General features: G+C 37.6%; 1 protein-coding gene across 3 annotated transcripts in view; it reads left to right on the forward strand.

Annotated features, from left to right (window-relative positions):
* The window catches only part of GRM1 (glutamate receptor, metabotropic 1), a 305,009-nt gene that overhangs the window by 95,976 nt on the left and 196,102 nt on the right, over positions 1–12,931 (forward strand). For all 3 annotated transcript variants that reach the window (XM_005883714.2, XM_005883713.2, XM_005883712.2), the window contains exon 2: positions 9,036–9,285. In XM_005883714.2, coding sequence (XP_005883776.1) covers positions 9,036–9,285 — 250 coding nt within the window. The remainder of the gene's footprint in view (positions 1–9,035; positions 9,286–12,931) is intronic.

The following is a 12,931-nucleotide window of genomic DNA, read 5'->3' on the forward strand; positions in this document are numbered from 1 at the left end:
CAGAAATGAAAAAATGCTGCTTTCTGAAAGAATGATGATCTCCTTTTTCATTTTTATACCACTTACATTTGGCCTTCTCTTAACTTTTTTCTCCATTTCATAAAGATATTTGAATTAGAGAAACCAGAAACTTGGTTAATGTATAAAGCTCTCAAGTTGATATGAGTCATTTATGGCTGACACTTAAGGAAGACTCAGTGACAGAGACTCAACATAGGCAAACATAGACTCTTGAATGCATTGTGTAAACACCAACAGTCCACAAATAAAATAGGAAAGCAATTGCTTTGTGCAACTGTGGAAAAAAATCTAGAGACAACCTGGGAATAAGGTGAAACATGAGTGGAGAGCGAAGCACTGCAGTTAAAGCAATAATCACAAGTTTGAATTTTATAAATAGGAACATAGGGAAAATGGAATCTAAAGCTCTTAGGGCATCCTACCTGACCTAAGATAAGTGGTTGCCATGGGTTAGCAGCGAGAGAAGGGTGAATAGGAAAAACACAGAAGATTTTTAGGGTAGTGAGGTATACTGTATGATACTACAATGATGGATGCATGTCATTATAGATTTATTCAAACCCATAGAATATGTAACATGAAGAGTAAGCCCTAATATAAACTATGAACTCTGGGTAATAATGGTTGTCAACGTAAGTTTATCCATTACTATAACAAATGTACCACTCCGGTAGAGGATGTTGATAATGGGGGAGACTATGCATCTGGGGGTAGGGTATACATAGGAAATCTCTGTACGTTCAGCTCAATATTGCCATGAATCTAAAACTTTTTAAAGATAAAGCATATTTAAAAAAAATAAAGCCCTTAGGTCCTGCTAAAGTCTTATGTCCATTTTTATATTCTACAACTTTAGAGGGACATGGAGAGTAAAAATAGGCCCCATTCCCTGATTATTTCTCTGTTCTGGGAACTTTACTACAATCATTAACACATATGATTTAATAATCATAAGCCTTTGAGATGCATATTATAATCTACATTTTACACAAGAGGAAATCAAAGCTTAAATAAAACCCTTAAAGGCTATCTATCTTCTTATCCAGGATCCAGAACACAAACCAGGTTGATTGCCCCGAGGGTCATCCTCTCATTCACTCAGCTGTACAGCATCCCTGAAAATGTGATGAGACAAAGGTTACTTGGCTTCCATTATATTCCACAAAGATGTCAATCACTTCTTGGTAATTTTTCTTCTTCCTCTTAGATGTTAAAACGGTTCAAACTGGGATGATTGTAGGTAGGATGGGAAATTGTTGGTAAAATGATTCCCTTTTATTCTCTGTGATTGCCCTGTGTGAGGTAGTTCCTTCACTGACCTTGCATAGGAATTCTCTTGCATGCCTCTAAGGCCAGGGTTGACTCACTCACCTATGACCCGACCAGACAGACCCATAATGCTGACTGCAGGTGTGTGCATGGAGTCAGGGGAGCCATGACATTTTCTATGCTTTAAGTGGGAGTAACGAACAAATTAAAAGATTGCCCCAAAATGTTGAAGTATAAATTTGTTTCTATTGAAGAGAAAGCTAAATTGTGGTTTCCGGAAAGATTCCCCACACCCCCTCACCCACCCTCAAAAAGAACTCAAACCAGCTCAGTCTTTACTGAAATGAAGAGGAAATATATTTATATTTCATCACAAGGGATTAGGGTAAAAAAGAAGAAATTTGTTATATTGTTTGTTGTTGAATATTTCCAGTAGTTTCTAAAATGCACAATGAGAGATATGAGAGAAAATTTGATTCTTTTAAAAATTGGATATTATCTTATTTGTCCAAGACGTCCCAGGAGGCAGAGTAGTCAGTCTCCAGGACCTCAGATAAAGACTGGGCCATGGCTCTAATGATTTCAGCTCATTGGGAAGCCTGAGGCTACTATAGAATACCAAGGAAGAAATGCAAGCGTGAAATAAGGCAGAAATTAAGGCAGTCTATGTATGGGCAATAATGTCCATTTCTATTATATCTAAACACTTTTATTATTACAAACAATGGGGATTATTTGCAAACCCCATGTTCTCTCTTATAAATCTTCCCACAAGGTCTGTTTAGAAGCTTAATTTATAGAATATCTTGATTTGCTCTCTGTAAATCTCTTTTTGTTACATGAGGTAGAAATTAATATTTTTCAACACATTTTAATTTTATAGACTTTCCACTCTTCCCTTTCTTACTCTCTAGAGTTTAGGCAATATTATAACAGTGATAAAGTCTGTTATAAAATCTGTTACGACACAGCAACATATAGTATATTTCCATGTTGCAGTCTGGTAGTGGTATGCCAGATGCTTCACTTGAAATTCATTATATAGAGTGTCATGCTATAAAACATGAACCTTCTGCTCCAGTGGGACTTCTCTTCTCATTGCCTCTAAAAATACCTTTGTGGATTCTCATTCAGTCCCATTCACCCTGAATACCAGACCCTTGCGTACACTCTCTAAGGCCAAGTTTCATTCCTACTTTTTCCCAAAGGTATTCTTTGACCCTCCCTGTTCTCTTACTATTATGCTGTTTTCCATTTCACATGTAGCTTATGTGGCTTTTTATTGTTGCTGTGTTTCGTAATCTTGTGTCCTGCCTTCACAGTTGTAAGTCTATGTAGGGGACAGTATAGAATTCAGATGTGAAATCCCAGTTCTACCCCTGTATGATCTTGGGCAAGTTACTTAACCTCTTGGAGCTTTCATGTCCTTGCCTGTAAAAGAGGACTGATAACTTTATATGGAGTTGTTGTGATGGCTAAATGAAAGCTAGCTATTTTAGTACAGAGCTAGACACATAGTAAATATTCATCAAACTGAAGGCAGAGCTAGTGTCCAATGTTTCTTGGCAACTCTTGAAGTGCAGAACCCAGGGATGTTTTTTCACGTTGAGAACTCAATAAACTATTTGCTAATTGAATGTTAATATGCAGCTCTCTATCAGGTCTGAGTGTTTACAATTCCATGGCTCTTTTATTTTTTAAGAGTTCTATTAAAAGCCAGTTCTTTGTATATCTTCCAAGGCTGCACAGAGAAGTATCTAAATACATTTCTTAACACCAGGAAAGGCAAGAGGAAGCCTGAGTGGCAGAATGGAAGTGGGACAGGAGGACAAGAGGGTGTGCTCTGTGCTGAGTGTTTTATTTTGAGCCTGGCATGATTTGCTCATGACCTAGTAGACAGACAAAGAATACATGTACCTACCATTCTTTCTATCTGTGGAAAATCTGTTCATAATTGAAGACCCAGAATAAAGACTTTTTTTCTTTTGTTCCCCCAGATTTACTGAGGTATATTTGAAACATTTTATATATTTACGGGATATAATGTCATTGTTGGATATGCATATATATATATTGTGAAATGATTATACCACAATCAAGCTAATTACCACATCCATCACCTCTCATTGCTAGCTTTTTTTGTGGTAAGAACATTTAAGATCTGCTATCCTAGCAAATTTTAAGTATATTATACATATTAGTAATGGTATATTATTACATATAATTATATCATTAAGTATACATTCATTATACTGTACATTGGATCCCCAGAGCTTACTCCTCTTATGACAAAGTTTGTACCTTTGACCAACATCTCTCCATTTTTTTTCCACTCCTTAACCCCTGGTAGTCACTATTCTGCTCTCTGGCTCTATAAGTTTGACTTTTTTAGATTCCACATATAAATAAGATCATGCAGTATTTTTCTTTCTCTGTCTGGCTTGTTTCACTTAGTATAAGGTCCTGTGGGTTCATTCACGTTGCAAATGGTGGGATTTTTTTAATGGCTAATACTCCATTGTGTGTGTCTACATGTTCATATTAGTATCATAGTTTCTTTATCCATTTATCCATTGATGGACACTTAGGTTGTTTTCATATATTAGCTATTATGAAAAATACTGCAGTAAACATGGGAGTACAGATAACTCTTTGAGATGCTGATTTTATATCCTTTGGATATATACCAAGTAGTGGGATTACTGGATATATTTTTAAGTTTTTGAAGAATCTTATATTATTTTTCATAATGGCTATACCAACTTGAATTTCTCTCAGGCAGCTTTTTCTGATTCTTAGACACTTAAACTAGTCCTTGTCATATCATTAGTTCTGCTGATACTAAATGAAAGTAACACAATTTTAAACTCCCTGGAGGCAGTTTTCTTCCTATATTGAATGTCAGTCCGCAGGCCGACGCTCTATCCACTGAGCCAAACCGGTCAGGGCTACTGGATATATTTTTAAGTTTTTGAAGAATCTTATATTATTTTTCATAATGGCTATACCAACTTGCATTTCTCCCAACATTACACAGGGATTCCCTTTTCTCCACATCCTCACCAACAAGTGGCACTTTTTCAGGCAGCTTTTTCTGATTCTTAGACACTTAAACTAGTCCTTGTCATATCATTAGTTCTGCTGATACTAAATGAAAGTAACACAATTTTAAACTCCCTGGAGGCAGTTTTCTTCCTATATTGAATGGTCTTTACATCTAGCACTGTTATCAATATAATGAGTACAATATGGTGTTGTAACAATCAAATAAGGTAATGTTTATGAATGCAATTTTAAAGTATAAAGATTTGCAAAAGTACAGTTGCTCTTCCTATATTAGAGCTACTCTCATGGAAATTTAGATATCAGTTTGGGGTCTTTTAGGAATAGTGAGAGAAATAGCTAGTTTAAATATGGTCCAATGCATGTTACTTGGGTCTTTTAGGAATAGTGAAATAGCTAGTTTAAATATGGTCCAATGCATGTTACTCAGCTCTCTATCAATTTGTGTAATAAAGAATTGCTATCAGAATAAAAACATATTAATAAAGAAATTGGGACTAATGTTTCATAAAACCTATTGACCTATGCAGACAGTCTTCTGGATTATGAAAATATACATGCTTGATTGCTTTGGCTATTAAGAGAAACAAAGAGCAACCTAGGAGTCAAGTTATGTAGAAGCGTTCCAGTTCTAACACAAAGAAGCTTCATACCCACTCATGAGCCTTTTCCCCCTCTGTGGCTCTATTTCCTTGTCTGTAACCTGAGGGGTTCTGTTATTGGATTTTGAGTAAGCCCTGTATCTGTTTCTTGTCTGCTTATGTCCAAGGTCTTCACTAGATTTAAAAACAAGAATTTTCTTGTTTGAATGCATAATATATTGTTGCTCATCTATCCTGCATGTATTCTGACAAAGGAACAAAATAGTTTTCTGTGACTGAAACCCAAGTTTGACACCTGAGCAGTAAAATTATTCCCCTAATAACACCAATTTATGACAGACTGACAGTGCCTTTTGCTGTGATGTCTATGCACCTTGTAGATTCCTGAATCTGCATTTATGGTGAGAAATAGACATCTTACTTCCTTCCCATGCCCCTCTCTGCAGACAGATGAGGCATCCACTTGCCAGCTGCAGTTTCTCCCTTAAAATCCGTCAATGCCTCTTGCTTGAACTTTGATGTGTTTCCACAATCCAGGGAGCTGAGGATTTTGTGATATGGTAATGAATCCTTTTTGGGCTTTACTGGACTGGATTAAGGTACATAAGGATGCTTGAATTAAAAGGCAAATACATTTAACTGATAATTTCTGTTATAAAAAAAGAGATACAAGAACACTTTATTTTTAAAAATATAGGAGAATCTTAATTAGGTTTTATTACAATGCCCATGAAATTTTTATAGAAACTGAGATTTAAGTCCTACTTCCTTTTTTTTGGTGGGGGGAAGGGAGGGATGATATTCTTTTGAAATTATTTTGACGTAACAATTGCTGTATTTATATGATATTTACCTTGACAAAATTTGAAAACTGCTTCTAAGTTGTCCACCAAAAGTTTGACCTGCTTTCTCCAAAATTGAATGCATTTGTGTTTTTCCAACACTGAGTATTATTAATTTGTGCTCTAGCACTTTCTTGTGGAATCAAGCTGAAGCTTGATGTCTCTCGCTGAGATGACATTTTTGCTTGGCATTTCCCTCCTGTCATTCTCTTGCTTCTCTCCTCTTCAATAAATAATTTGAACAAGAATTTTTACCTCAGCTCTGTTTTTAGGGAACCTAACCTAAGACACTTGGTTTAAGGTGGCAAAGATTGAAACAAAGAAAAGAGACTGACTTAGGAACATTTTAGAGAGAGAGTCTACAGGGATTAATCTGCAATAGAAGAGAAGAAGAAGTCCAAACAGTTCCTAAATTTTATTATTGAACAAACTGCTGGGTAATGCACTATTTACTAATAGGAGATGTCTAAAAGGAGCAGGTTTGTAAGGTTGAGAGGGAAAAATTCTATTTCAGATAGATTTGAAATGTCTTTAAGTGGATACAAATGTCAGGTAGGCAATTGAATGTACAAATATTTTGCTCCAAATGGCAATCTAGTCTGAGGATCTATATTTAAGATTCAACCATGGTATTCAAATGATATTTGAAGGAATGTGACTGAATGAGGGTACTTCATGAGACTATAGAAGAGAAAGTTTCCCAGGGCTGTTCTTGGTATGACATTATTTAGAGATCGAAAGAATAAGAATATCTAGCAAATACATTCAGGAGTAGTCAGTAAGTGGCGAGGAAACCTTGAGAGGCTGTGTCACAGAAACCAAGAGGAAAAAGTATTTCAAGGAGGGTGCAGCCAACTGTTGAATGCAGCTGAGTAGTTCATGAAGATTAAATCAGACAACAGATCATAAAATATGGCAACAGGGGAAATATTGGTGACCTTGACAAGAGAAGAGTTTGACAAAAAATATTCTGAAGTGATGGAAATGAAGGTCAAGGAGGGACTGAGAGATGATGAAGCAAATACATAGATCTAGGCAACAATTATTACTGTGAACAGTAGTGAATGAGGTGATGACTGAAGTGGAACAAAGAGTCCAAGAGTATTTTTTAAAATATGTTTTTATTAATTTTAGAGAAAGGGGGATGGAGAGGGATAGTTAGAAGAAATATTGATGACAGAGAGACATCGATCTGCTGCCCTACACACCCCACCTTGGGGATCGAGCCTGAAACTCTGGCATGTGCCCTGACCAGGAATCAAACTGAGGACCTCTTGGTTCATGGGTCAATGCTCAACTACTAAGCAACACCAGTTCGGCAAGAGTATTTTTTTGATTGACACCATTAGAAGGGGAAATTTATTTTACAAAAGAGAGGGGACAATATCAAAAGAAAGTCCTTTAATAGTGATGGGACTTCATTCATGAGCAGAAGTCAGCTCTATCCTGAGGCAGAAGCACTTCAAATTTGCAGTAGGAGGGATGCTAACAAATGTGAGTGCCAATGAATAAAGTTTCATAGATGTTGTGGTGTGTAGCTGAATTAATTCTAGTTTGATTGTTTCTGTGTTCTTACTGAAATATGAAATGAAGGTCCCAGCTGAGATGAGGGTCAGAGGTAAGGTCAGTTGTTTAGAGATTAGATGAGAGAAAAGCAAGGATAAAATAATCATGTTAGAGACTAGGAAAATTTATTTACATTGGAGATGTAGTACTATATCCTTGCATTATTGAGTGCCCCTTTTGGTATGTATGCTCATAATTTAAAAAAATAATAATAACATCTCCAGTTGCTTCTTTTAAAAAATATATATTTTTATTGATTTCAGAGAGGAAGGAGAGAGAGAGAGAGAGATAGAAACATCAATGATGAGGGGAAATAATTGCTTAGCTTCCTTCAACACACCCTCTACTAGGGACTGAGCCTGAAACCCAGGCTTGTGCCCTGACCGGAATTGAACCATCACCTCCCAATTCATAGGTGTCACTCAACCACTGAGCCACACCGGCCAGACTATGCTCATAATTTTTAAATAAAACCAGTCATCAAGGTTATGAGTTTTTTCAGCCATATTTAGGTGTAAACATGGACTAGGAGAATGGCTGGGTTTAACTAGTATTAGGGTTTTGTCAAGGAAACACAAGGGAGTGGAAAAATTTTCAAGGGAGTGCTAAGGAAGATGGGCTATAAAATCTAAACTAGGCTATGAGGCAAATGAGAGGCAGGATGGAAAGAAACATATTGAGGTAAATTGATTTGAGGTTTCTGTGAGGTAGAATGAATGCTAGAGAATGGGTATTAGAATATATGAGCTTAAAAGATAAGAAGGGATAAGCAAAGACTGGGATGTTTGACAGCCGCATTCAGAGATATTAGTGACATTTGTGATAACAAAGTCAAAAGTAGAAATAGTTGGGTTATAGGAAATATTGGATGGAGGGAGTTGAGAAACTGGGGACATTGTATTGAATCATCTACCTGGGTATCAACTCAGGGAAAGGAGTAGAGCTATAGAGGACACTAAGGCGGGGCCTACAGTTATCAGTTAGACTGAGAGATGGGGAATTGACACAATGTGATACTTGTTTTATTTAATTGATTTCTATGAGTTCTTAGTTTTTTAAAGTATATTTTATTATAGCAATGACATTAACATAAAAATCAAAACAGAAGGCCAAATCTCCCATAGCCCCATCACTTCATCAGAGGGTGTTGGATTTTGACTGAACCCTGTATGTGTTTCTTGTCTGCTTAGTCTGGCCTGGCCAGGTATTCCATTTGCTTTGCTTACTCCCTCTTCATGGAAATGTGGCAGGGCTTGCTGTCACCATAAGTGTCTACCTCTTAACCAGGCTGCCTGGGAAGCAAGCCCTCAAAGGAACAGGCCTTCTCATTGTGCTATTTGACCTCCTACCACAATGCGCTGATCTCTCCCACAGTGCTAAAATTTGGGACAGCCACTATTAATCATGATTATAAAATAGGGCAGCAGGCCTTCATTTATCAAAACTTGTTTCACTGTGGATGCCCTAGTTAGATAGTTACTCATTATTTTCAGAGTTGATGGTTTGATCACACTCCTTGTTCCATCCAGATCTTCCTTCAGTCCCAGTTACATTGACAAGTTATTTGATCAGTCTGTCCTCTCCATTCCCAGTGACCAGGGAATCCTTATTCCAGGTGTGAGTGCGGCTGCTGCCAGGTTGTCTTGAACATCTGCTGATTGTTTTTGGACAGGGAATTATGGGGAGAGTGGAATGGACGCTTTCAAAGAGCTGGCTGCCCAGGAAGGTCTCTGCATCGCCCATTCAGACAAAATCTACAGCAATGCTGGGGAGAAGAGCTTCGACCGACTCCTGCGCAAGCTCCGAGAACGGCTCCCCAAGGCGAGAGTGGTGGTCTGCTTCTGCGAAGGCATGACGGTCCGGGGCCTCCTGAGCGCCATGCGGCGCCTGGGCGTGGTGGGCGAGTTCTCACTCATCGGAAGGTAAATCTCTCAATCTCTTCTCTCTTTCTCTGTCTCCCTTCTCATCCCCCTCCTCCTCCTCCACCTCCTTCGTCTTCTCACTGAGAGTGGGGCTATTGTCATTTTCCTGATAGAAAAGAGTAGCCCAGTAGATGACAAGATGATAAGGCTATTTCAGAAAAGGATGGAAAGTTGTTGCCAGACTGTTTTATCCCAGAGAATTATTCTTCCCATTTGCTTTCCACACCTTTCATCTCACCCCCAACACACACACACACACACACACACACACACACACACACACACACACACGTCTTCATACTTTATAAGCACAGAAATCTTAACAGGTACCAGTGGATGGGGGTCAGCAGTATTTATAGAAATATATATTACGATTTAAAATTTAAAGGGTTGGCTAAGTGAAAATGAAAATGTGTAGCTGAACTTTGGAACTTGATAATATCATTTCTTACACTTATGGGATAGCGCACAGCAATGCTTTCAGTATGCGATTTCTGGAATTGCGGGTGATGTGTTCCAAGATCTCTGCTCTTCTTTCTAGACCATATGTACTTGTGTGTGAATCACTTCCATATCACTGTAGTTTTCATAGAGTTTTTAACCTAACAGATATCTTGTTAAATTTTCCATCTTCTAATGGTAAAATTTCCTAAGGAGCCTACCTAGTTTACTTAAATGAAAGCCTTACTGATTTTCTACTCTGTCACAGTTATGTTCCAGATCTCCTTTTCTCCTCTCCTGGCTAGAGTACAATCATATCTCCCCAGCTGAAATACTCAACCACCGACCCTCTTATCTAGGAAATTGGTGGTAGTGGTGTGGACATCCCCACTGGACCTTTCGTCTCCATTCCTGCACTTACGGTAATGATGAAAAAAGTAGTGAGACTAATCTCACCATCACCTGGAACTAGAGGCACAGGGCACTTCAAAGACTTTTTTTTAGAAGATGGTAGGACAGAAACCCAACTAAATGAATAAAGTAACAAAAAGTACTCTTTAGGCATGCGGAAGTATGGAGTCAAGGTCAAAATATAAACCAAGATTAAGAAAATTATTGAATTTGGGTAAAATTGTTACACTGCCATGAAGTGTTATTTTGGCAGCTTCAACATGATGCAGTGTGTGAAGCCATTTAAGGAGCATGAAAGAAGGAACATTATTTCCTTAATGACTGGAAAGGACTTGAGCAGCATGGTTGAAGTGTTATGAAAAATAAGGTTCTTATATATATACCAGGACAGATGGCCCGCAGATAGTCAGCCTTTTAAATTGTTTTTATAAAATGACTGCTTTTATAAAGGTGCTTGTTTTTTTTTAAAATCTCATGTTTACCATTTTCAAAAGAACAATAGTCTGTTTTGCAGTATTCATTCTCTTTAATATCCCTGAAGAGGCTATCTACCTGGGTTCTGGAGATCTTGAACAGATGTAGCAAATACGTGAGCTTTTCGGGTAGACAGACTGCTTAATTGTGAAATACAATTATACAAAATGCTGCAGTGAGTAATTGGAGTATAAAGAACTCATTTCACCATTATTATTTAAAAGCTGGTCAATGATGGTAATGTAGTTAACCTCTCCTGCTAACAATGCAGCTGAGCTCATGCAAGTATTTCTGAGATTCTCACGTGTGCTTGCTCATAAATAAGTCAGCTACATGTGATATCTACTTCTTTCACTCCTCTTTTTGTTTTCTGTCCCACCCCTGCTGGGTTGTACTGACACATCCTGGGGAAGCACCAACACAATGAATGTCTGAGTTTCTGAGGACACTGCTCCCTGCACCAGTGGTTATGGCCTATGATGCATGGAGCCTTTGAGATACCAAAGTTATGCTACACTTGGCGCTTCTCTGCCTTTCTGGGCTACATTCCATGAGGTCTCTCAGTGTGGTATTGGCTTTTACTCTCATATCCAAGAGGATTTGGGGGAAAACAGCTTTTACTTCATTCTTTGTTCACAGCTCTATTTCTTCCCTGGGAGAGATATGAGTCCATAGGGAGCTGAGCAGGGGACAAAGCCAAGTGGTTAACACTACACCATGCCTAGAAGTAGCCTTCCCTTCAGATGCTTGATTCTCCACTTCTTGTGAAGATGAATTTTACACTAACTGCTCCTCTGTCCCTCATTCCAGTGGACAGTTGGTGGGCGTGGTTACCTCATTTCAGCAGACATGTCCAGAGCATTCTGGTTTAACACCAAGTTGCAATTTCGAGTTACATTTGTAATGCTGTCCAAATATATCTCCCTCCTATTTAGAGGGGTTTTCGTTTACCAAATGATAAACTCCTTTGAGGCCAGGAGCCATTGTTTAGTTTCTTTGACAATACAATGCATAATTTTGGCTGCTTCCAGATTCACAAGAATGTATTGTGTAGATGGTGATGAACCTTTTTTCAAAGAGGTAAAGGTAAGTAAATCATGATGAAGATTATAAGAGACATTTAATTTAAAAAATTAGAACTTTCTGAATGAAGATTTATATTTTCTTGTCTCCATGACGCTTCTTCCCTCTCACATTTCACATCCACCATAGAAGGAAATGTTGTTGATGTTAACATCAAAACATATCCAGACTTCAGCAACTTATTGCCACTCTTGTTGCTATCATCCTGATCCAAGCACCATCATCTCTCATGTGGGTTATTGAAATAATCTCCTAAGTGATCCTTGTTTCTCCCCACCATCTATTTTTAAGGCAAAGTGATCTTTTAAAAATTTAAGTCAGTTAATGTTAATCGTTACCTTACACACTCACTACCATTACATAGCTTCCCATTTTTATCATAACAAAGTCCCACATTCTGTCATTGGGACTGAGTTCTTTATAATAGAATAATAAACTATAACTACAGAAATATATTTTTAAGTAGGAATTTCTCAGATATAACAAAAGCATTCTATATGTAATGAATGTAGGATATTTGAAAAATAAAGCAAAACTCAATAAAACATGGGCTAAGGGTTCTTGCTCTTTCTTCAAAGTGATCTTGTGAAGTTACATTTTGTCTCTAAGTCTATTTATTTTTTACATGTTTTAGTGATTTTTAGAGAGAGAAGAAGGGAGAAGGAGAGAGAGATAGAAACATCAATGAAAGTGAAACATCTATCAGCTGCCTCCTGCATGCCTTCTACTGGGATTGAGCCTGCAACTCAGGCATGTGCCCTGATAGGGAATTGGACCAGCAACCTCTTGGTACATGGGGCAATGCTTAACCAACTGAGCCACAGGGGCCAAGCAAGTCTATTTAGTTTTTACAGAAATTAATGACATGGCTCCAGATTATCTTTAAGTACTTTTCCAGTACTAGAATTTATAATATATAAAGACTATATGACCAAACTATGATCAATGAGAATGTAACTACAGATTGATTTTTTGGTAAAATTATTTATGAATTTACATTTCTTGTCAGTCACCTTGTTAAAACCAGAAAAACTCACTGAATACAGCACTAGTGTGTTAATCTGAGGTCGCAGAATGTAGCCAGCAGACTCATAGGAAATCAAACCTTTGATTTTGGACAAATTGGCATGGTATTGTCATCAAGTAAGTTAACTAACTGCAGTCAAGTTAATAATGCAAAAGAACATTCCTTCTTAGCTCTATGAAATTTCCTCTTTTGTGATACTTCTTAAAATTG

Source organism: Myotis brandtii, unplaced genomic scaffold, assembly GCF_000412655.1.
Source record: "Myotis brandtii unplaced genomic scaffold, ASM41265v1 scaffold8, whole genome shotgun sequence".
In the NCBI taxonomy this organism is placed as follows: Eukaryota; Metazoa; Chordata; class Mammalia; order Chiroptera; family Vespertilionidae; genus Myotis; species Myotis brandtii.